The sequence below is a fragment of the Salmo salar genome, chromosome 20, assembly GCF_965601325.2.
Source record: "Salmo salar chromosome 20, fSalSal1, whole genome shotgun sequence".
In the NCBI taxonomy this organism is placed as follows: Eukaryota; Metazoa; Chordata; class Actinopteri; order Salmoniformes; family Salmonidae; genus Salmo; species Salmo salar.
Window position 1 is genome coordinate 14,506,373 of NC_138310.1, and position 25,985 is coordinate 14,532,357.

Here is a 25,985-nt window from a genome sequence, read left to right on the forward strand (position 1 = left end):
TACTAACCTAATTACATTTACATTTTAGTCATTTAGCAGACGCTCTTATCCCGAGCGTTTAACAGAGTGAAAAGAAGGAAGTCTGTACAGAATCACTGCCAAAGTGATTCTAACATGTTTTGACTCAGGTGTGTGAATACTTACAGTGAGGGAAAAAAGTATTTGATCCCCTGCTGATTTTGTACGTTTGCCCACTGACAAAGAAATTATCAGTCTATAATTTTAATGGTAGGTTTATTTGAACAGTGAGAGACAGAAGAACAACAAAAAAATCCAGAAACCCGCATGGCAAAAATGTTATAAATTGATTTGCATTTTGATGAGGGAAATAAGTATTTGACCCCTCTGCAAAACATGACTTAGTACTTGGCAAAACCCTTGTTGGCAATCACAGTGGTCAGACGTTTCTTGTAGTTGGCCACCAGGTTTGCACACATCTCATGAGGGATTTTGTCCCACTCCTCTTTGCAGATCTTCTCCAAGTCATTAAGGTTTTGAGGCTGACGTTTGGCAACTCGAACCTTCAGCTCCCTCCACAGATTTTCTATGGGATTAAGGTCTGGAGACTGGCTAGGCCACTCTAGGACCTTAATGTGCTTCTTCTTGAGACACTCCTTTGTTGCCTTGGCCGTGTGTTTTGGGTCATTGTCATGCTGGAATACCCATCCACAACCCATTTTCAATGACCTGGCTGAGGGAAGGAGGTTCTCACCCAAAATTTGACGGTACATGGCCCCGTCCATCGTCCCTTTGATGCGGTGAAGTTGTCCTGTCCCCTTAGCAGAAAAACACCCCCAAAGCATAATGTTTCCACCTCCATGTTTGACGGTGGGGATGGTGTTCTTGGGGTCATAGGCAGCATTCCTCCTCCTCCAAACACGGCGAGTTGAGTTGATGCCAAAGAGCTCCATTTTGGTCTCATCTGACCACAACACTTTCACCCAGTTGTCCTCTGAATCATTCAGATGTTCATTTACAAACTTCAGACGGGCATGTATATGTGCTTTCTTGAGCAGGGGGACCTTGCGGGCGCTGCAGGATTTCAGTCCTTCACGGCGTAGTGTGTTACCAATTGTTTTCTTGGTGACTATGGTCCCAGCTGCCTTGAGATCATTGACAAGATCCTCCCGTGTAGTTCTGGGCTGATTCCTCACCGTTCTCATGATCATTGCAACTCCACGAGGTGAGATCTTGCATGGAGCCCCAGGCCGAGGGAGATTGACAGTTCTTTTGTGTTTCTTCCATTTGCGAATAATCGCACCAACTGTTGTCACCTTCTCACCAAGCTGCTTGGCGATGGTCTTGTAGCGCATTCCAGCCTTGTGTAGGTCTACAATCTTGTCCCTGACATCCTTGGAGAGCTCTTTGTTCTTGGCCATGGTGGAGAGTTTGGAATCTGATTGATTGATTGCTTCTGTGGACAGGCGTCTTTTATACAGGTAACAAGCTGAGATTAGGAGCACTCCCTTTAAGAGTGTGCTCCTAATCTCAGCTCGTTACCTGTATAAAAGACACCTGGGAGCCAGAAATCTTTCTGATTGAGAGGGGGTCAAATACTTATTTCCCTAATTAAAATGCAAATCAATTTATAACATTTTTGACATGCGTTTTTCTGGATTTTTGTTGTTGTTATTCTGTCTCTCACTGTTCAAATAAACCTACCATTAAAATTATAGACTGATCATTTCTTTGTCAGTGGGCAAACGTACAAAATCAGCAGGGGATCAAATACTTTTTTCCCTCACTGTATGTAAATTAGATTTTTCTGTATTTTATTTTCAATACATTTGCAAAAATGTCTAAAAACATGTTTTCACTTTGTCATTATGGGGTACTGTGTGTAGATGAGTGTGAGAACAAAATCTAGTTAATCCATTTTGAATTCAGGCTGTAACACAACAAAATGTGGAATAAGTCAAGGGGTATGAATACTTTCTGAAGGCATTGTATATGGCCTGACCAAGTTTATTGTATTTTTTGTAAACAACAGTAGAGACTGCAGTATTTGTCAAAAATAAATATATTTGTATATAAAATATATAAATATTTGTCAAATATCTCTCTCAGGTAAACACGCCTGTGTATCCCTCAACACCTTGACTTTTTACATTCCAAACCCAGTACTGTGATATCTAACAGTGAGGACACCACACTTGGATACCCTCAAGGGGAGCAGAGGCTTGTGGGAGATTAGTGATGTTATGACAGGTCCCTCCGGGGCTTCCTGTCACAACTCAATGTCTGGAAGCCCTATGAAATCTTAGCACCAATAACAACGCCTCTATTAGGACCCGCTCACTCAGCTCACAGTAAAAACAAACAAGTCGCCTCATTGGCTCTAGCAGGCTTAATCATGGGGCGTGTCTGCGCAAGGTTGCAATTCATGGGGTGAATAGTTTTTTTGCAGGAAAATGTGTGTACGGGCCTCAGTCCCTGATCCCTCAAAACCATAACCTAAATTACCTCCTAGCTGGCAGGACCTTTCAGACAAGAATGTTAAGCTCAAACAAGGGCTCTGATTGTTGTGACTTGTGATTGAAGTAAATAGCTGTTTGATTGACAGCTCCGTTAACCTGTAATTCCTTACTTGACATATGTCTATCACCTGTCACTCTTCCAACAGCTATGCTCTTCTTACCTCACCTGTTATTCACTGGTCAGATGTTCCAAGTTATGATATCTACCAGTAAATGTTAAGGCAAGAATGGGTATGCAGACCAGGTATTTAAAAAGCTCAAAGTCTTGGTTGAATATTTGCAACGCAGTCATCATGGAATAGCCTACTGTGAAAATCAGACATTTCCTCAGGCTCATTGGCCCTTGTAAAGTTTTTGAAGTTATGTTAGCCGATTTATACGTTCTACTGCTCCAATATAACTATCTGTCATTTCATTTCTGATCAGTTTTTATGAGATGTAAGTGGTATGTTTTTATGAGAGATGTAAGCGCTTTCATTTGCTTCCCGTCGCCTCTGTTGCGCTAGTCTGTTGTGCTTGTTGTGGTAAAACCGGGTATTATGAACAAGACAACATTGAACGTTGGCTTCAACATGGTTTTCCATTCAAAGCATTCCATTACAAATGAACCCGTTTTTTGGTCGCTTTCTCGTTTTAAAACATGATACACTAACCCCTCAACATCTAAAATGGCGAGACTGACTAGCTACCACATGGACAGACATGGACAAACACCACATTTGTGTCGGGAGCATTTGGCTTATTTAGTCAGGCAATGCCCACATTATTTGGACATATTTTAGAATGTAAAAATAATGTGAATGGTAATGCATAATGCCATTGGGTAGTCCTATTAAAAAGTTATTATTCTTAAAATGGTAATGCATTTTTGGGGTGTAGGGGGGGGGGGGGGGGGATTTCGCAGAATAGAACACATGGAACTTTGAAATTTGCAAAAAATACATTTAGGACTTTTACAACTCTTTTCTTTGCCGTCACAGTAAATCTCTCCAAATCAATGTAAGAACACAAAGCGATGCCAATTCAAAAGATGGCTTGTCATTATTAGCCAGGTTCTGTATGGAATGCAGGCCAGGTCATTATCAATTATAACAAATATACACTGCTCAAAAAAATAAAGGGAACACTTAAACAACACAATGTAACTCCAAGTCAATCACACTTCTGTGAAATCAAACTGTCCACTTAGGAAGCAACACTGATTGACAATACATTTCACATGCTGTTGTGCAAATGGAATAGACAACAGGTGGAAATTATAGGCAATTAGCAAGACACCCCCAATAAAAGAGTGGTTCGTTCTGCAGGTGGTAACCACAGACCACTTCTCAGTTCCTATGCTTCCTGGCTGATGTTTTGGTCACTTTTGAATGCTGGCGGTGCTTTCACTCTAGTGGTAGCATGAGACGGAGTCTACAACCCACACAAGTGGCTCAGGTAGTGCAGCTCATCCAGGATGGCACATCAATGCGAGATGTGGCAAGAAGGTTTGCTGTGTCTGTCAGCATAGTGTCCAGAGCATGGAGGCGCTACCAGGAGACAGGCCAGTACATCAGGAGACGTACCTCCGCCTTTGTGCAAGGAGGAGCAGGAGAAGCACTGCCAGAGCCCTGCAAAATGACCTCCAGCAGGCCACAAATGTGCATGTGTCTGCTCAAACGGTCAGAAACAGACTCCATGAGGGTGGTATGAGGGCCCGACGTCCACAGGTGGGGGTTGTGCTTACAGCCCAACACCGTGCAGGACGTTTGGCATTTGCCAGAGAACACCAAGATTGGCAAATTCGCCACTGGCGCCCTGTGCTCTTCACAGATGAAAGCAGGTTCACACTGAGCACGTGATAGACGTGACAGAGTCTGGAGACGCCGTGGAGAACGTTCTGCTGCCTACAACATCCTCCAGCATGACCGGTTTGGCGGTGGGTCAGTCATGGTGTGGGGTGGCATTTCTTTGGGGGGCCGCACAGCCCTCCATGTGCTCGCCAGAGGTAGCCTGACTGCCATTAGGTACCGAGATGAGATCCTCAGACCCCTTGTGAGACCATATGCTGGTGCGGTTGGCCCTGGGTTCCTCCTAATGCAAGACAATGCTAGACCTCATGTGGCTGGAGTGTGTCAGCAGTTCCTGCAAGAGGAAGGCTTTGATACTATGGACTGGCCCGCCCGTTCCCCAGACCTGAATCCAATTGAGCACATCTGGGACATCATGTCTCGCTCCATCCACCAACGCCACGTTGCACCATAGACTGTCCAGGAGTTGGCGGATGCTTTAGTCCAGGTCTGGGAGGAGATCCCTCAGGAGACCATCCGCCACCTCATCAGGAGCATGCCCAGGCGTTGTAGGGAGGTCATACAGGCACGTGGAGGCCACACACACTACTGAGCCTCATTTTGACTTGTTTTAAGGACATTACATCAAAGTTAGATCAACCTGTAGTGTGGTTTTACACTTTAATTTTGAGTGTGACTCCAAATCCAGACCTCCATGGGTTGATGAATTGGATTTCCATTGATTATTTTTGTGTGATTTTGTTGTCAGCACATTCAACTATGTAAAGAAAAAAGTATTTAATAAGATTATTTCTTTCATTCAGATCTAGGATGTGTTGTTTAAGTGTTCCCTTTATTTTTTTGAGCAGTATATTTAAAAAAAATAGGTGTGACCAAATCATATGCTGGTGCCACCAACTGACAAAGTTGCTATCACCAGTGCCACCAGTGAAAAAAAGACAGTGTAGAACCCTGGAGTGCGTGTGAGAGAGAGAGCTGATCTCTGTTACTCTCAGTCTATCAGTCCTACTTTAACCTGAAGGTTATTGCTTTTAACTCAGATGGCGTCTATCGACATCCCAGTCGACCTGGCCAGGACCCGCTGACACAGGACTAGCCGGTCAGTCATCAGATAATGTCTATCACTGACTCTCCCACCACAAACCTATGTGCTGCCTTTCCTCTCACTCTGTGGCACGCTCAAGGTTTTCTTTGTACTAGCATGTGAGTTTAGGTATCCTAGACCCTGGAAAGACTGCACAATAAATAACCAGCCCCTGGGTAATATGTTGTCTCATGAGTTTTAAACTATGGCACAAAAATACTACAATATGTCAGTGTGTGCGTGTTGTTGTTCTTTACCGTCCCATCTATCATCAGGTTGGTAAGGCCACTGGCTATAGGAAAATAGAATGTAGAATACATCCGGAGAAAAGAATGTACAAAAAAAGCATGAAAATGTATGCACTCACTACTGTAAGTCGCTCTGGATAAGAGCATCTGCTAAATGACTAAAATGTAAAATGTAGATGGAGGGGAAAAAAAGAAACATTTTCAGGGAGGCTGAATGAATAACACGATGGATGGGAAAAAGTGCTGCTTCAAGAAAATATGTCCAGTTACCATGGCAACGTGAGGTGGAAGTCAGCACCGCTTTCCAAATAACCAATTATGCCCATGTGAGTATGTCTGTTTTTTTTTAATAGCTTTAGTTGACTTAGCTGAGGAACCATTCACCAGGCCACCATATTTCTAGATGGAGAAAAATAGGAAAGTAGAGCAGAGGGGACACTTATGTTAATTACCGAATGCAAAGTAAGGGCCTCAGTTTAGTCTAATCAGAGACCGTGTGAGACAAAGTCGTGAGTGATGTGTGTGTGTGTGTGTGAGAGAGTGCGTGCGGCTTACGCTGGTGGTGGCGTCTAATTAGGGTCTATGATAAACATGGTGATGTTCGGGAGCAGCTGAATGCCCCCCTCCTCCCCCTTTCCTCAGATTAAGAGAGGAGCAGGAACGTTAATAGGTTTGGGGCGGAGAATATATTTTAGTCTTTTGTTCGCTGCACTTCCAAGTGTGTGATTGACACAGGAGAGGGCAGTCAGAGACAGGAAGTGAGGCGTGGGACTGAAAAAGGAAAGAGGCTTGTTTGACGCTCTGCATCTCTGATTGACATTCTCCCACACTACTCCTTCTCCTACCACAACAAGGCTCTCTCAGTGTCCTGCAGCTTCCCTCTTCTCCTCCGCTGTCACTCTGCCCATCAACGGCATAGTGAGCCAGGGAGATGACAGAAAGAGAGTGAATGCATGTCCTCCAGACATAGATTACCCTCTGTCCAATGTCATGGTGCCTGTGGGGTGTTGGTTTAGAGACGCTAACCCCTCTACAGGTGTCGACTGATGAACTTTGACCGCCTCAAAGGCTTTGTCGGACCTCAGATTGGCATATACAATGCATTCGGAAAATATTCAGACCCCTTCCATTTTTCCACATTTTGTTACGTTACAGCCTTACTCTAAAATGGATTAAATATAAACATTTCCTCATCAATCTACACACAATACCACAGAATGACAAAGCAAAAACAGGTTTAGACATTTTTGCAAATGTTTTAAAAATAAAAAACAAACAACTTATTTACATAAGTATTCAGACCCTTTGCTATGAGACTTGAAATTGAGCTCAGGTGCATCCTGTTTCCATTGATCATCGTTGAGACGTTTCTACAACTTGATTGGAGTCCACCTGTGGTAAATTCAATTGATTGGACATGATTTGGAAAGGCACACACCTGTCTGTATAACATCCCACAGTTGACAGTGCACATCAGAGCAGAAACCAAGCCATGAGGTCCAAGGAATTATCTAATGAGCTCCGAGACAGGATTATGTCGAGGTACAGATCTGGGGAAGGGTACCCCAAAAAATGTCTGCAGCATTGAAGGTCCCCAAGAACACAGTGGCCTCCATGGAAGAAGTTTGGAACCACCAAGTCTTACTAGAGCTGGTCGCCTGGCCAAACTGAAGAAGGGCCTTGGTCTGGGAGATGACCAAGAACCCGATGGTCACTCTGATTGACAGAGCTCCAGAGTTCCTCTGCGGAGATGGGAGAACCTCCCAGAAGGATAACCATCTCTGCAGCACTCCCCCAATCAGGCCTTTATGATAGAGTGGCCAGACGGAAGCCACTCCTCAGTAAAAGGCACATGACAGCTCGCTTGGAGTTTTCAAATAGGCACCTAAAGGACTCTCAGACCATGAGAAACAATATAATCTGGTCTGATGAAACCAAGATTGAACTATTTAACATGAATGCCAAGCATCAACTCTGGAGGAAACCTGGCACCATCCCTATGGTGAAGCATGGTGGTGGTAGCATCATGCTGTGGGGATGTTTTTCAGTGGCAGGGACTGGGAGACTAGTCAGGATCAAGGGAAAGATGAATGGCGCAAAGTACAGAGCACTCAGGACCTCAGACTTCCAACAGGGCAACAACCCTAAGTACACAGCCAAGACATCACAGGAGTGGCTTCCGGACAAGTCTCTTTATGTCCTTGAGTGGCCCAGCCAGAGCCCAGACTTGAACCCGATCGAGCATCTCTGAAGAGACCTGAAAATAGCTGTGCAGCGACGCTCCCCATCCAACCTGACAGAGCTTGAGAGGATCTGCAGAGAAGAATGGTAGAAACTACCCAAATACAGGTGTGCCAAGCTTGTAGCGTCATACCCAAGAAGACTCGAGGCTGTAATCACTGCCAAAGGTGCTTCAAAAAAAGTACTGAGTAAACGGTCTGAATACTTATGTAAATGTTATATTTCAGTTCTTTATTTTTAATACATTTGCAAAAATGTCTAAAAACCTGTTTTTGCTTCATCATTATGGGGTATTGTGCGTAGATTGAGAAGGGAAAAAAACATTTAATACATTTTAGGATAAGGCTGTAACATAACATGTGGAACAAGCAAAAGAGTCTGAATACTTTCTGAATGCTCTGTGTTGCCAGAGGGGCATTAGTGGAGTGCACACACATCACTTGCACTCAAACAGAATAAACAAACACCTCTAAAAACACTACAAATTCAAAACGCATCCCAAATACTCAAACCACATACACCACACACACATCCTTCAAAACAATATCCCAAGACCACAGAAAAACTGAGATTGACTAAACGGATAATAATACACAGCCAAATGATCCACAGACTTGTTCACATTCACGTTTATTTCCCATGATTTCATAGCAAGCGTCAACTTATGTGTGTTACAATCAAATTAAAAGGTTTCGCCCAGGTTGCTTTTTTTACTCCCACAAACACCTTGAGCGTTTGGCTGCACTATGGTAGACTAGCATTTCCATCTACCAAAAACGCATACACACGCCAAACACACGCATACTTCCTCATATACATACAGGGTCGCGTCTCACAAATAAAATAACAAAATAAATTACAAAAATAACATTAAATAGCCATGCACTGACTGTACATACGCAACCGAAACGTAAAACCTACATCTAGGGAAAAAAAATAACTAAAACAAATCTCTTATGCTACTCTCAAAAAGCAACACCCTTTCTAAAATTGAGTACCATTGCCGTGTACGGGCAACCAACTAAGCTTACAGACAGACTGGAGAAATACATGTACTTCTCAGTACCGCAAAATAGACCCACAACATCAACTTCAGCTTTGGGCTGAGCTTCTGACCTTTTAGGTGAGGATTGTTCTCTCCTGTACCCCGGGGTTCATGCGTACGGTATGTATGTTGATTTGCTACATGTGCAAATGGTTCTACTTTCCTTGCTAGCTTCCTGGTTATGCTAATTGTGCGTTACTGTTACTAGTTGGTCATTGTGTAATACTGCAGTCTTTATGTAAATACGACCAAGGTGTACATTCCATTTCGACTTGTGTGTAACGATATAATTACATATAGACATACATTATGTAAATAGAGATTTATAGATTCTCTGTGTGTAACACTTTTGTCGTTTTCATGACAAATGGGGACATTGCACCAAAACCATTGTGTTAACATGCGTTATTTGTCTAATGTGTTTATTCGTTGTACTTCACTTCTGACCATTCTATCTATATCTGTTTGAGATATGCAAGGCAGATAAGTATGGATGTGATATCCATAATGCACCAAGGCCAAGGGGGGAGGAGTGAGGTCAGAGCAAAATGGGGGATATCTGGGAGGCGGGGGTAGGAGGAAAAGGAAAATAAAGTCTGTTTCATCTAGGAGGCAACAAGAGTTTGTGGCTTGGACTATGCTGTAGAGACAGGAGTTTTTCCTGAACACTTGTCCTGACCAGGGGAAAAAGAAAAAAAAAGCTTTGGCTCCTAGCCCTGAGTTTTTCGTAGGTCGGTCACAACATGGTCAGGAGAAATTCCTCAAGCTAGGGTCACAAAAGGGACAGGGTGAAGAGTGGTTAAGTGGTGGTCAGGGGGGTTGAGCTAGGTGAGTGAGTCTCTGTGGTTGTTGGACTCGGAGTCGGAGAGGTGGTTATCGTGGGGGTCCGCGGTGTCGGGGTCGTTGTCGGGTTCATCGCCACTCTCTGCGCTGTAGTCCACCTCCTCCATGAAGGAGTGCTCTTCGTCCTCCAGCACGTACGTACTCGGGCTGCTGCTGGACAACAACACAACAAACAGTCAGTCCATTATTCTAGGCAGGCTCAATTTAAAAAAAATCTAAGTACTTGAAAGCAAACAAAAATGATTTGAACCTGGGTCTGGACAGAAATTAAATATAAATGATTTCAGAAAGAAATTCAGAAAGATAAAACTAGTGACGGGTAATAAAAAGTATACTAACCCAACAACAAAAATCCCATTAAATCACTAATCGTTTTCTCTTTTTATGCATCAGTTTAGTGGTTTAATGGTTAAATGTCTCCGAGGTTTAGTGGTTTTAGTGGTTTTTAATGGTTTTTAATGGTGTGAGGGCTTTGAAAGAGGATCCCATGGAGACAGTGGATGAGGGGGTTCAGATATTGACCCCTGCTCCCCCCTCACCCCGCCCCAGAGAGAGGTAAAGTGGATTAGGAGGAGGGTGTGACGGGGTGTAATTGTGTAATGGGCTGGATGGACAGAGTGCTGTCTAGAGAGGAGTGTTAAGATCCCAGAGTGAGAGAGCTTGAGCCATTACAGTCCATTAGAGAAATATTGCAAGGGCCACACTCACACTGGACCGGCCACACACACAGCACACAAAGGCCACATACACACCCACACACACACACACACACACACACACACACACACACACACACACACACACACACACACACACACACACACACACACACACACACACACACACACACACACACACACTTCCAATCCTATTATTATTATTATTATTATTATTATTATTATTATTATTATTATTATTATGATGATGATGATATCATAGGTCTGATGATTAAATATTAAATGATAAAAAGCATAAAATCATAAAAACTGTTATGATCCTATAGCCAAGCCCTGAGGTCTGTAACCTGGCTGCTTGATGGGCTTCAATAAATAAATACATGAATTATACATGGATAAATCAAGACATGAGGAGAAGAGATTTGTAAGAAGGAGACACATTGACAGGTCATGAGGATGCTTAAGATGATTACAAGGAACAATGCCGCTACACTACTGTCCTGAGTGCTGGCCACAACGCAACTGGCAATTCAACTAGTGGATCCTGTATGGTTTAAAAGTTAGAGTACGAGTGTGTGTGTGTGTAGTGTGTGTGTGTGTGTGTGTAATACATAAGGTGATGGGCCAGGACCATAGACTTGGGTAGATATAACATCTCTGTATCGTGATGGCGTCTGTGAGCGCATGGGCAGCGCCATTGAGGCCATCTCCATCTTGAAAGAGTACATTTTCTTCTTCATGAGTACAAATGGCTTATCCTTCCTGATGACTCGGCTGTCACGACTCCAACCGGGCCGTCAGGCCATGCCAACCGGGTCATCGGGAGGGATCAGCCAATGAAACTGAAAGTCCCTCCCAGTTGACTAAGTCAAAATGTCGAAAGTCCTCAATGGTGCCGCACATGCTAACAAAGGCTTTTGGCCACTAGAGGACTCCATACAACTCCATGGCCAGGACGTAGGTTTGGTTAGGTTTAAATTATACATCTATCCTAACGTGACTTCAAGGATAAGCGCCTAGACTGATGCAAGAAAATAGGGTAAATAAAAACAGCTGGTGTGACCATAAGGGTCAGGGCAGATGAAATGTAGTCATTGTTTGAGTGTTTCTGTAAGTTGTTGTTTATATAATTTTTTTTTAAATAATAACTGCAAAGACAGCAAAAAACATAAGCAAGTCTATCAGTTCACAGCCAGCCAGTGTGTGTGTGTGTGTGTGTGTGTGTGTGTGTGTGTGTGTATGTGTGTTTCTGTTCATCTTGAAGAAGACTCCGTTCCAGAGAGGTAGTCGTTCGGTTTCTCAAGCCTGATGACACGCTGAATATTCTCTCCTCTAACGCTTGGGATGCAGGGGGCAGAAAACATATTCAGTGCCACAGGGCACAGCTTTGGATAAACAGCCCTTCCTCGCCTGGCAGAACTGGAGCGGTGACTCTGTAAACAAGCCCCCCCTTTAGCTCTTCCAGGTATTTCTGCAGCTCACACAGGCCACTTAACGCCCTGCCAGGTTGACGCTCCGGCGGGCACAGTGACCTCAGACACAATCTTCACCGCGAGGAACCTATATTTCTGAAGAACTGTGGTCGAGACGCTTGCTGGATTCAACGTGCTGGCATCGTTCGGGGCTTGGGCTGCTCCACGGCTGTACAGTCCTATTTGTTGAAGTAGAAAAGACTGCTTCCCTCATCAGTGGTTCCATTTCTGTTGAGCGAAGTGCCAGAGATGCACTAGGGTCCATCAGTCAAGCTGCTGCAGGGGTTGGATGGAAGTTGGCTGCCAGAGGAGTCAGTATGCATGCGAAGCGCTCACACTGTGACTTCAGGAGGACCTGTCCCAACTGTTTTGCGACACTAGTTGACTGCAAGTGTGCCTCAAGGTTGAGAAGTGACTGGCTGTCAGTTTGGCCCAAGCTTGGCCCAGTCACGCCCCGTGCTCGCCCTCGGATTTCTTCCCCGTTAGCTAGTGATAACTATTGATCGTGACGCACAAGCTAAGCCTATTTCAAACATCGGCATCTACGGGCAGCATTTACCCACCCGATTCAGAAGATTGAAAACCCCATTCGATTTTTACCCCAAGAAGAAAAAAACTAAAACATAATTGATGATGGAGTTTTATTTGACATGAGTTCGTTTTGCATTCAAAGATTATAGTTTCAGTGTAGTTTTTTTCAAGGTCAGTTTTTGTTTTAGTTTACTGTAATAACCTTGGTGTGTGCATGTGTCTGACCTGGTGACTTTGCAACGTGTCTCGATCAGGTCACTCTCGACGTCCAGAAGGTGGGCGTGGTTCCTCAGCTCCAGGGGCGAGGTCAGCCTCTTCAGCCTGAGCAGAGCCACACAGAACTGGGCTCCCATCTCCTCCAGCTCCCTGGTGCCTATCTGGAGCCCCTGGACACACACATAATTAACATTTACCGTACAAACACATTGTATATACACCCATGCGTGTACACAAGCACACATAATTAACACTTACAAAACACTGCACACGCACACACGGCAGGTAGCCTAGTGGTTAAAGCGACTAGGTGAAACATTTGCCGATGTGCACTTGAGCAAGGCACTTAACCCTAATTGATCCAAGGTCACCATTGATAATGGCTGACCATGACTCCACTCTGCAGGAGTCACAGGGGGTGTTGGAAGATGGAAAAAAACACATTTCCAATTTACACATGCTTATGATACAGACCTGTACATGTGTGAAACAGGACAACCATAAGCACCAACCGAATTATTATCACACACACACACACTTCTGTCCCACGTGCAAGCTCTCAAGTCTACAGTGGGCTTCCAGTAAAACGTCTGTAGCAAAAACATGATTGTGTTGCAGTGCATTAAGACTCAGAGCAGAACTAAAAAGAGGACACTGGCTTGGCGGGACCATGGGAAATAGAACCTCAACTAAATATGATCCCTGCACATCTGTCCAAACACTTTCCCTCTCCACATGCATAACTTAATCAGCAGGGATGGAAGGAGAGGGCCCATGCAAAACAGGCAACCCTAGCCTGCCCCTGGGCTCTGCAGATGTTGACATTGGCAATCTCCCGTGCTGAGAGGGGAAGTAGAGCTGACAGAGGTTTCTGTACTCACTGGACACTCACAGACTGACGGGCAGAACATTAACTCAGTCATCATGGAGCGAGCATGCGCACACACACAGCTTTAAGTTACTAACAGTATGATTTACAGGACTATGGCTCCCCCTCCTGGTTATGGTCTACACACACACACACACACACACACACACACACACACACACACACACACACACACACACACACACACACACTGTATCGACACAAACACACTCCAAACACTCTCTAGCACACACACACAGAGCTTTGAGTTACTAACAGTATGATTTAAAGGACTATGGCTCCCCCTCCTGGTTATGGTCTACACACACACACACACACACACACACACGGCTGTATCGACACAAACACTCTCTAGCACACACACCCCTTTGCATTTGCCATTGCTGGGATCCACCCCCACCTTGTATTTGCCCTGATCACAGCCACAGAGTGTGCTCTCCATGGTGTAGCTCCGTTGGACTCCGATCTCCCTCCACACCACCACGCGGGCCGTGGCCTCCTTGGAGCGCTCCACCACAAAGCTGCAGCTGGCCATGCTGAAGGCCGGCGCTGTCTGGGACAGGATCTTAGGCAGAGTCTGAGGGAGGGAGAAGGGGAGAAGAGTTGGAGTGCAACACCTATAGACAACAGCCAGTGAGGGCTCGTTTGTGTCGGAGAGAGGATACGCTATGGTTGGATAGGAGATGATCTGAAAGAGAAACAGTCAGTGTGTGTGTGTAAGTACACTGAACAAAAAATATAAAACGCTAAATGTAAAGTGTTGGCCCCATGAGCTGAAATAAAAGATCCCAGAAACGTTCCGTACGCACAAAAAGCGTTTTTCTCTCAAATTTTGGGCACACATTTGTTTACATTCCTGTTAGGGAGCATTTCTCCTTTGCCAAGATAATCCATCCACTTGACAGGTGTGGCATATCAAGAAGCTGATTAAACAGCCTGATCATTACACAGGTGCACCTTGTGCTGGGGACAATAAAAGGCCACTCTAAAATGTGCTGTTTTGTCACACAACACAATACCACGTCTCAAATTTTGAAGAAATGTGCAATTGGCATGTTGACTGCAGGAATGTCCACCAGAGCTGTTTACAGAGAATCTAATGTTAATTTCTCTACCATAAGCCGCCTCCAACGTCGTTTTAGAGACTTTGGCAATAGGCCCAACTGTCCTCACAACCGCAGACCACGTGTACGGCGTCGTGTGGGCGAGCGGTTTGCTGATGTCAACGTTGTGAACAGAGTGCCCCATAGTGGCGGTGGGGTTATGGTATGGGCAGGCATAAGCTACGGACAACGAATACAACTGCATTTTATCGATGGCAATTTGAATGCACAGAGATACCATGACGAGATCCTGAAGCCCATTGTCGTGCCATTCATACAACGCCATCACCCACCTCATGTTTCAGCATGATAATGCACGGCAGATAATGGAAATGGTGGTCACACAAGATACTGACTGGTTTTCTGATCTACGCCCCTACCTTTTTATTTTAAGGTATCTGTGACCAACAGATGCACATCTGTATTTTCAGTCATGTGAAATCCATAGATTAGGACCTAATGAATTTATTTCAATTGGCTGATTTCCTTATACGAACTGTAACTCAGTAAAAATCTGTTGAGTTTATATTTTTGTTCAGTATATGTGTGAGTCTCCTGTATGTGTACTGTATGTGTACTGTATGTGTGTCTCTCACCCTATAGCCAAGGTCTTCGTGTAGCTCACAGGATGTCGCGCTGATGTTGGTCTGCCATACGGTTTCCTTCAAACTACAACCGTACATGAACACGTTCTTCTTCCGGGAGTGACCGTGGTAGTCACAGAACACCTACACACCAGAAGGAGGGAGAGGACTCAGACACCAACAGGGAAGTGGACGACTGAATTTATGAAGAGAGTCGAACTTCGTCAGTCTGGCTCTCCCGCCACGACCGTTAGGGAAAGTGACAAGGTTAAGGTTATGGCTAAGGGTTAGCATGACCGAGTTAGCCACGTGCGACCAGCGCTGTAAGGGTACCGTGGGCTATGGCACACATATGGCGGTTACGGTATGTAAGAGTGGTTGGGCTTACCAGTGGCGCCCTCTGGATGGCAGCGAGGTACTGCAGCAGGCTCTTGGTGTGGTAAATGGTAGGATGCAGCTCAGGGCTGGGGCTCTGCCACTGTCGGTTCAGATCCTCCCCACTCAGAGAACAACGGTGACTGGAGAGAGAGAGTGGTAGAGGGAGAAGCAGGTTGAAGAAATAGAGTTGTTGTTATATACAGGGCCTTCAGAAAGTATTCACACCCTTTGACTTTTTCCACATTTTGTTGTGTTACAGCATTTTAAAAGGATTCAATTGAGATTTCTTGTCACTGGCCTACACACAATACCCCATAATGTCAAAGTTAATTACAAATGAAAAGCTGAAATGTTTAGAGTCAATATGTATTCAACCGCCTAAGTTAGGGAGTAGAAAATGTGCTTAACAAGTCACATAATAAGTTGCATGGACTCACTCTGTATGCAGTAATATTCAACATGAATTTTTAGTGACTACCTCACCTCTGTACCCCACACATACAGATAATTGTAAGGTCCCTCGGTCGAGCAGTGAATTTCAAACACAGATTCAACCACAAAAGACCAGGGAGGTTTTCCAATACCTCACAAAGGGTATACTACTGGTAAATAAGAACAAAAGAAAAAAAAGCAGACATTGAATATCCCTTTGAGCATGGTGAAGTTATTTACTACACTTTGGATGGTGTCTCAATGCACCCAGTCACTACAAAGATGCAGGCGTCCTTCCTAACTCAGTTGCCAGATAGGAAGGAAACCGCTCAGGGATTTTACCACGAGGCCAATGGTGACTTTAAGACAGTAACAGAGTTTAATGGCTGTGATAGGAGAAAACTGAGGATGGATCAACAACATTGTAGTTACTCCACAATACTAACCTAAATGACAGAGTGAAAAGAGGAAAGCCTGTACATAATACAAATATTGTAAAACATGCATCCTGTTTGCAATAAGGAACTAAAGTAATACTGCAAAAAATGTGGCAAAGCATTTCACTTTTTGTTCTGAATACAAAGTGTTATGTTTGTGGCAAATACAATACAACATATTACTGAGTACCACTCTCCATATTGTCAAGCATAGTGGATGCTGCATGATGTTATGGGTATGCTTGTAATCGTTAAGGACTGGGGAGTTTTTCAGGACAAAAAAATTAACGGAATAGCGCTAAGCACAGGCAAAATCCTAAAGGAAAACCTGCTTCAGTCTGCTTTCCATCAGACACTGGGAGATGAATTCACCTTCAGCAGGAATAATAACCTAAAACACAAGGCCAAATCTACACTGGAGTTGCTTACCAAGAAGACAGTGAATGTTCTTGAGTGGCCGAGTTACAGTTTTGACTTAAATCTGCTTGAAAATCTATGGCAAGACCTGAAAATGGTTATCTAGCAACAATCAACAACCAATTTAACAGAGCTTGAAGAATTTAGAAAATAATAATGGGCAAATGTTGCACAATCCAGACTTGGAGAGCTCGTAGAGACGTACCCAGAAAGACTCTCTGCCAAAGGTGATTCTAACATGGCTCAGATGGTTGAATACTTATCAAGATATATTAGTGTTCTATTTTTCTTCTCTCACAAATATTAGAATTTTTCTTCCACTTTGACATAAGAGTATTTTGTGTAGATGGTTGACCAAAAATGACAATTCAATCAATTTTAACCCCACTTTGTAACAACAAAATGTGGAAAAAGTCAAGAGGTGTGAATACTTTCTGAAGGAACTGTAGTATTCAGGTTGTGTGTGTCCATGCCAAGTATGTGCACACGTTCATACGCACATTCTAGTGTGTGTGTGTGTGTGTGTGTGTGTGTGTGTGTGTGTGTGTGTGTGTGTGTGTGTGTGTGTACACTTACTTGCCGTTGACAACTCCGTCAGGGTTGAGCATGGGGACTATCTTGAAGATGTATGCCTCCCTGAGACTGTGTGCCAGGGGGCTGCTGCCCATCAGGAACTCCAGGGTGCCCTTCATCACCCAGCTGGCGTTGGTCTCCCCTGGGTGCACTCGCGCTGACAGGAACACCAGAGGACGGTTCCCTGGACACACAGTAATGAGACAGATAGACAGTGATATATTTAAGTCATCGTAGGTCAGTCCCCACCACAGTAGTCAGTCAGTACTCACTGAACTGGCAGATCTGGTCATTGCTGGTGGACTCGGGCATGGCGGTGATGGTGAGGAGGGGGCAGCTGTTGCCACCAAGAGTCTCACACAGGACATCCTGGCGCATGTAGATCTGAGGGGTCCGCAGTGCCTCCAGCTTCTGAAGGTGCATCTGGGCAGGAACACAGCCAATAAGGAGGCTTTACACAACAGTGGAACTCCGTTGGGCTAGTAGAGTAGTACAGTGCCTTGCAAATACTTATTTCCCTCATTAAAATGCAAATCAATTTATAACATTTTTGACATGCGTTTTTCTGGATTTTTGTTGTTGTTATTCTGTCTCTCACTGTTCATATAAACCTACCATTAAAATTATAGACTGATCATTTCTTTGTAAGTGGGCAAACATACAAAATCAGCAGGGGATCAAATACTTTTTTCCCCCCACTGTAAATGTCTTGGAATGGCCTAGTCAAAACCCAGACCTCAATACAATTGAGAATGTGTGGTATGACTTAAATATTGCTGCACACCAGCGGAACCCATACAACTTGATGGAGCAGTTTTGCCTTGAAGAATGGTCAAAAATCCCAGTGGCTAGATGTGCCAAGCTTATAGCGACATACCCCAAGAGACTTGCAGCTGTAATTGCTGCAAAAGGTGGCTCTACAAAGTATTAACATTGGGGAGGGGGGGTGAATAGTTATGCACGCTCAAGTTCTGTTCTAATTTCTTGTTTGTTTCACCAAAAAAAACACTTTTTGCATCTTCAAAGTGGTAGGCATGTTGTGTAAATCAAAATGTACAAACCCCCCAACAATCAATTTTAATTCCAGGTTGTAAGGCAACAAAATAGAGAAAATGCCAAGGGGGGGGTGAATACTTTCGCAAGCCACTGCACCTCAACTAATTAACATGTTCAATCTCCAAAACTGTGAAACAGTTTTTCCAGAGTTTATTTAATCTTTTATACCTGTAGAGTAGGTGTAGAAATATATTACCTTTAGAGTAGAGTAGGTATAGGGGTAGTGATATACACACGTCGGCCAGTTTATTAGGTACACCCATCTAGTACCGGGTCGGACCCCCCTTTGCCTCCTGAACAGCCTGAATTTGTCAGGGCATGGTTTCTACAAGTTGGAAACATTCCAAAGGGATGTTGGTCCATGCTAATGCGATAGCATCACGCAGTTGCTGCAGATTGGTGGTACACCAGGAAGGATGGATCCATGGACTCATGCCGTTTACATCAAATCCTGACTCTGCCATCAGCATGACGCAACAGGAACCAGGATTTGTCGGACCAGGCGATTTTTTTCCACTCCTCAATTGACCGGTGATCGTGTGCTCACTGGAGCCGCTACTTCTTGTTTGTAGCGGATCGGAGTGGAACCCGGTGTGGTCGTCTGCTGCAATATCCCATCCATGACAAGGATCAACGACTTGTGCGTTCCGAGATGCCATTCTGCACACCACTGTTGTACTGCGTTATTTACCTGTTTGTGGCCCGCCTGTTAGCTTGCACGGTTCTTGCCATTCTACTTCGACCTCTCATCAACGAGCTGTTTTCGCCCACAGGCCTGCCCCTGACTGGATGTTTTTTGTTTCTTGCAACATTCTCGGTAATACCTAGAAAAGCCCAGGAGGCCGGCCGTTTCTGAGATACTGGAATCGGCGTGCCTGGCATAGACAATCATACCACGCTCAAAATCGCTTAGGCCACTCGTTTTGCCCATTCTAACGTTCAATCGAATAGTAACTGAATGCATCAATGCCTGTCTGCCTGCTTTATATAGCAAGCTACGGCCACTGAGTATAACAAACATTAGGAACACCTTCCTAATATTGAGTTGCACCTCCCCCCTTTTGTCCTCAGAACGGGCATGGACTCTACAAGGTGTTGAAAGCGTTCCACAGGGATGCTGGCCCATGTTGACTCCAATGCTTCCCACAATTGTGTCAAGTTGGCTAGATGTCCTTTAGGTGCTGGACCATTCTTGATACACACAGTAAAAACTGTTGAGCGTGAAAAATCCAGCAGCATTGCAGTTCTTGACACAAACTGGTGCGCCTGGCACCTACTACCATACCCTGTTCAAAGGCACTTAAATATTTTGTCTTGCCTATTCACCCTCTGAATGACACACATACACAATCCATTTCTCAATTGTCTCAAGGCTTAAAAGTCCTTCTTTAACCCATCTTCTCCCCTTCATCGACACTAATTTAAATGGATTCAACAAATTACGTCAATAAGAGATTATCGCTTTCACCTGGATTCACCTGGTCAGTCTATGTCATGGAAATAGCAGGTGTCCTTAATGTTTTGTACACTCAGTGTATAGTACCTTCAGAGTAGAGTAGGTGTAGGGGTAATGGTAGGCGAAGTAGCAGACATCGTCCTTGTGGTTGAAGGTCATGCTGAACGTCATTGTGTAGTAGGACTTCCCCTTCTGACCTCCTGCCGCTATCGAGCTCCTGGAGAAGTGGTTTCTGGGTAAAGGGAGGTTGAAAAGTTCACAAATGCTTGATACAATAACAAACAGAAACCAACAAACAAAGTCACATTCATGACACCAGGACCTACCAAAGTGACCAACAAGTAAGGTATTTGATGGCCCTGTTCAAATACCTTCCTTCCTTCCTCGATTGCTTGGGGTAAACACAGATCAGGAAGTTATTGGATAAGAGAAAGCAAGGTTACCTTCCCTATTACAACCAATTTAGATCGGTGGTTACTTCAAGGAACAGGTCAGACGGAAGTATGCATTTTAGAAGTTTTGGAACGGGGCTTGTTTCTCCTGACAGGTGCACTACTTGTCCGGTGGGCTGTGTCCTACTGACTCTGCTCGCGGGGTAAAGTAGGACAATCACACCTACTTGTAGTAACAGATGTCCGTTCCGGTGCGAACCCAACGGGGCCTGCCACTAATTGCCTCCTGAACAGAATACATCAGCACCTGCATACCTGCAAAACAGTACATGCAGTCAATTTACTAAGGAGATGTTAATTATATACACACACACACACCACATACTGAATTAGCATATCTATCTAAACACAGCAGCTTTGCTACACATCCAAGGCTAAATAATGCAACAAAAAATGACCAAGGCAGTCAGACGCTCACCGTAGTTGAACTGGCTGTTGGACTTTTCACAGTTGATGATGTTGAAGCGATAGGGGGCCCCCACGCGCATGCCGCTCACCTCAAAGTAGAACCACTGGTGGTAGTGGTTACTGTTGATGTCAGAGTTTAGGACCAGGTCGTACTCAAACCTGGAACACACGCAGATCACATCAGCTCAACCTTTAGGCAAACCAAATGGGCCACACGTGTGGGCACGGGAGACAAAGTTGAATATAACAAATACTTCATGAAAAACGCATTTATTTTGATGTTGTTCCCAGTTTACCTAACAATGGGACATAATACTCACTTTCTGACTTGAATAGCTTTCCTCAGGTTGCCAGACTCAAACTGAGAGTTGAACTTCAGAGATTCACCGTCATCAATCACCGGGCAACTGAAACAACAGGCACCCGCACCGTGAGACACACAGACACCCACACACAGACACCCACACCAAGTTTCCTGGACTGAAGATGATGACGCTCACCTCTGTATGTCCAAGTCGTAGACCACTTTATCAAGGATGTCATTGGGGTGGATCAGCCTCTCAATGTCCTGGAAGATCTTAGTCCTGTAGGGGGGCAGAGGACTGAGTGACATCATCATCACACAGCGGCAGCAGGGGAGAGCACTAACAGAACACACTAACCCTTCACTTTGACTCCACACTACCTTGAGCCACCCGACTACCGGAAATAAGTCCTTTCCAGTGGAAAGAGGTGACACAAGGAGACATTGAGCGATTTGACTGATTCCAGCTACTGGTCCAGTTCTCTTAATCTCAAACAGGGGGGAGAGGGAGTGCAAAACAGACACATTGCTGTCGTACCTAGATCAGCGTCTAGGGGTCTCACCTCTGCACGCCATAGACCCTCTCCAGGATGTGTTCTCGGAAGGTGGGCGCAACGTGGCCAAAGTAGTCTGGGTAGGCCACCTCTGAGTACTGTGGCACAGAGCGTGTGCTCTTCACCATCTCCACGTACAGGTCAGGGTCGTGGAGCGGCAGGAGCAACGCCGTGTCCGGCACCTCCAGCACCGCCCCCTCGCCTCCCTCCTCCTCTGCCCACTCCTCTGCTAACGTCTCTTCTGCCCCGCCCCCTTGCCGGGCAGCCACACCCCCAGCCAGCAGGGGAGGTTGTCTATAGTGCCTGTTGACCCCTCCTCCTCCACACCCTGCCCCGCTCTGAGGCCCAGCCCCCTCCAGGGCCACCCGCTCCATCCCCTGCACAAGCTCCTGCTCTAGCCCTGGCTGTGGTCGGATTTGGCTGTGGTCACAGCAGCCATCTTGGTCCTTGGTGATATTGATGGTGTCCAGGGTATGGACTGGGGCCGGGGTGGGGCCTGGTGCCAGAGGAGATGCTTCAGGGTGGGGTTTTTCACCTTTGGCCAGGTGGCATTCCTCCTGGAGGGGAGCGGCAGTTGGGTATTTCGGGGGCAGGGCCTGGGCGGTGGGAACGATGATGGGGCGTTGAGACTTTGGAGCTGCCGGGGTGGCCGTCACCCCGCTCTTTGGATTATCAAAGTTAAATCTCTGCAGACACACAAAGGAGATTGAACTTTAGGATGACAGGCAGCTTTCTGATCACTTACCAGTGTGGTCCCCTCATGAAAAACACACATCTGTATGTTTTACAGTGTTTTCCCTAGGATTTTTTTCAGCAGCGGCGGCAAAGTTAGCGTGGGATTGGCATGGTAGTGGGCATGGCCAATGGTGAACATTTTTAAGAGCATCGTCTTGGCCGCAGACAACCTTCTGCTGTTTTAAAGATTATTTCCTGCAATTCTACACCTTATGCCATGGCTTATGCCGGAGTGACTCAAACATTATAACAAAATCAATGGGGGCCCCCATGCAATAACATTTTTTGAATTTTGATCATTAGTTCTCAAAGATGATCCTAATTGAAAAATATATAGCTCCTTTATGTTTTCGACATACTTTATTTCTGGTTTAAATGAAAAGATTTTACCATCCCAAAATGATTTTTAAAAAGTGTAAAAAAAGATAGAACTATCTATCCATCACACACAGTACCAGTCAAAAGTTTGGACACACCTACTCATTCAAGGGTTTTTCTTTATTTTAACTATTTCCTTGTAGAATAATAGTGAAGACATCAAAACTACAAAATAACACATATAGAATCATGTAGCAACCAAAAAACTAAATATGTTTAGTTGTTCAAAGTAGCCACCCTTTGCCTCGATGACAGCTTTGCACGTTTTTGGCATTCTCTCAACCAGCTTCACGAGGTAGTCACCTGGAATGCATTTCAATTAACAGGTGTGCCTAGTTAATTTGAGGAATGTATTTCCTTCTTAATGCGTTTGAGCCAATCAGTTGTGTTGTGACAAGGTAGGGGGGTATAGAGAAAAAACCAAGTACATATTATGGCAAGAACAGCTCAAATAAGCAAAGAGAAATGAAAATATCAAGAACTTCTTCAAGTACAGTCGCAAAAACCATCAAGAGCTATGATGAAACTGGCTCTCATGACGACCACCACAGGAAAGGAAGACCCAGAGTTACCTCTGCTGCAGAGGTAGTTTCCACCGTGAAGCATGGAGGAGGTGGTGTGATGGTGCTTTGCTGGTGACACAGTCAGTGATTTATTTAGAATTCAAGGCACACTTAACCAGCATGGCTATCACAGCATTCTGCAGCGATACGCCATCCCATCTGGTTTGCGCTTAGCGGGACTATCATTTGTTTTTCAACAGGACAATGACCCAACACACCTCCAGGATGTGTAAGGGCTATTTGACCAAGAAGGAGAGTGATGGAGTGCTGCATCAGATGACCTGGCCTCCACAATCACCCGACCTCAACCTAATTGAGATGGTTTGGGATGAGTTGGGCCACAGAGTGATGGAAAAGCAGCCAACAAGTGCTCAGCATGTGGGAACTCCTTCAAGACTGTTGGAAAAGCATTACAGGTGAAGCTAGCGGAGAGAATGCCAAGAGTGTGCAAAGCTGTCATCAAGGCAAAGGGTGGCTACTTTGAAGAATCTAAACTGTAAAATATCTTATTATTTGTTGAACACTTTTTTAGTTACTACATGATTCCATGTGTGTTATTTCATAGTTATGTCTTCACTATTATTCTACAACGTATAAAATAGTAAAAAATAAAAACCCTGGAATGCGTAGGTGTGTCCAAACTTTTGACTGATACTGTATATATATATATATATTTTAAATAATATATTTTGGAGTGGTGGCAATGAATATAGGGGAATCACTGGTTTTAAGATGGAATATTACAATATTGATCTGATTTATTGATGTTGAAGATTCAACTAAAGAAACAAAAGGGTGTCCTGCATTACCTGGAAATCCTCGGAGAGCTCCAGAAAGAATCTCTCATAGACCTTCAGCTCCTCAAACGGCCTGCTATGGGTCTCTTTGGGTCGCAGTTTATTGATGTCCGTTTCTATGTCATCATTCTGCAAGGGGAGAACACATCATCAGACACCTAAATAAGCAGGAGCTGGATCTCAATGGAAAAAAAGTGTATTCAAATGTTCTCATTCTAACTTCAGAGAGAGAGAATGTGGACAGAGAGCAGCTGTGGCGGTGGTCAGTAGTGGTTGTGGTCACACTGTTGGTCTGGTCACTGCAGTGTCACCTGTCCTGTGGTCATTTTGCGGTCAGTCAAACAAGGTGTGGTTTAAGTGAAAAGGCTGTGGTCATGGTTACTGTACCCTGGGGTGGTGGTCCTTATCCTCCTCCTCGTTCTCTGTGTCGTTCTCGGTCTCAACGTCGTCGTTGTCATCGCTCTCGTCCACCACGTCATCCACTGGCAACCACACACAAGGACACAGGCAAGATTGGGCTCAATTCCAGTTCTATTCAGTATTCAGTGAATTCAGGATTCAATGAATCCAGGAAGTAAACTGACATTCTTCTCAGAGAAGCATTGAGGACAATTGAAATTGGAATTATAATTTCAGTTTACAAGATCAAGGCGTAACCGGACTGGTTACAGGGTCTAGGGTGAGTTTCCAAAAAACATAAACAACTTTTTTTTTTAAATACTTTAGCACTAAAATAATCTTAAATCCAATGGTAAATGATCCCAATGCTAAATATGATCTCTCTGATTTTAGCGAAACTCAGCCAAGATTGGTTGGTTGGATTGTGCACTAGATGAGAGGAGAGGTGATTGCAGGGTCATTCCATGTCATTTCAGCAAGCTTCGCCCACCCCACCATCTCAGATTGTTCTGAAATGGATTCCACAGCAACATTATTTTGTTGAAATATAATTTGATCTTCGAGAAATTAAGATAATTGACTGCACCCAAATTAGCCCTTTTAATTTACAGGATTCGCATAATATTCAATAAATATAGTAACCTAAAAAACAAATTGGAACAAACTTCCTCCGACCAATGAGTAAAACATGAGGAATCCCCCCCAAAATAGTCAAAAGTCACCCACGGATCCTCCACACCACTCCCACCACAAAGGCCAAAATCCTCTTTCTTGTGCTTTTTGAGGTGGAACGACCATGCAGGCAACTGTGAGAATAAGCAGCCAGAAATGAGATGAGGAGAAAGATAGAGAACATCTGGCATCTTGATTGGGCAGCCTGCACATGGCTTAAAGAGCGAGGTGACATCAATGAACAACAGTCAGTAGAGTGAAAGTTCTTAAGTTAAGAGTTGCTTAATGTAAGAGAGACTGTATTCCACCGTGTTAGTAGTGTGATACTAGACTGAGGAGTGTGACTCAGTAGCGGTTAGGCTACTACTTATTGTGACAAGTCTTACCCTATGGGGGCTTTGGTGTAGAACTGGTATATGGGTCTTCCTGAAAGGGACATGTGTGGTGGAGCGTGTGAGTAAACTGTGTGCAATGACCATTGGGGTGATCTAAGTGGCTCGCAAGCATTGCGAGTGTAGTATGCGTGTGAGCCTCACCCCCCAGGGGCTGGTTGTAGAGCTGAGCGACGGGCCCTCCTGCCGGTACGTGGGGCAGCTGGTGGTGGAAGACACTCTTGATAGTGGGCAGTGGGAGGCGGTTCTTGGGGAAGCACTTCCTCATGATAAGGCTGGAGGTGTTGATCAGAGGGTCCAGAGTCCTAACCGGAAGGCACTCCTAACAACACATCACCATCATTACTACTGATCGTCCTCCTCACCGTCATCAGATTCATTA

At 44.7% G+C, this 25,985-nt stretch overlaps 1 protein-coding gene across 4 annotated transcripts in view; it reads right to left on the reverse strand.

Annotated features, from left to right (window-relative positions):
- Nucleotides 1–8,453: 8,453 nt before the first annotated feature.
- Nucleotides 8,454–25,985, reverse strand: part of LOC106580090 (cytosolic carboxypeptidase 1) — a 44,411-nt gene continuing 26,879 nt past the window's right edge. For 2 of the 4 annotated variants that reach the window (XM_014160726.3, XM_014160725.3), the window contains exons 11-26: nt 25,748–25,925; nt 24,528–24,622; nt 24,153–24,269; nt 21,677–22,353; nt 21,310–21,411; nt 21,130–21,216; nt 20,820–20,968; nt 20,569–20,656; nt 20,037–20,181; nt 17,710–17,860; nt 17,441–17,621; nt 15,589–15,718; nt 15,213–15,344; nt 13,914–14,090; nt 12,634–12,794; nt 8,454–9,881 (exon numbers count right to left, since the gene is read on the reverse strand). In XM_014160726.3, the coding sequence (XP_014016201.2) occupies nt 9,710–9,881; nt 12,634–12,794; nt 13,914–14,090; nt 15,213–15,344; nt 15,589–15,718; nt 17,441–17,621; nt 17,710–17,860; nt 20,037–20,181; nt 20,569–20,656; nt 20,820–20,968; nt 21,130–21,216; nt 21,310–21,411; nt 21,677–22,353; nt 24,153–24,269; nt 24,528–24,622; nt 25,748–25,925 (2,742 nt within the window). In that variant the 3' untranslated portion in view covers nt 8,454–9,709. The remainder of the gene's footprint in view (nt 9,882–12,633; nt 12,795–13,913; nt 14,091–15,212; nt 15,345–15,588; nt 15,719–17,440; nt 17,622–17,709; nt 17,861–20,036; nt 20,182–20,568; nt 20,657–20,819; nt 20,969–21,129; nt 21,217–21,309; nt 21,412–21,676; nt 22,354–24,152; nt 24,270–24,527; nt 24,623–25,747; nt 25,926–25,985) is intronic. The other 2 variants (XM_045702980.2, XM_045702979.2) reach the window with 2 other exon arrangements.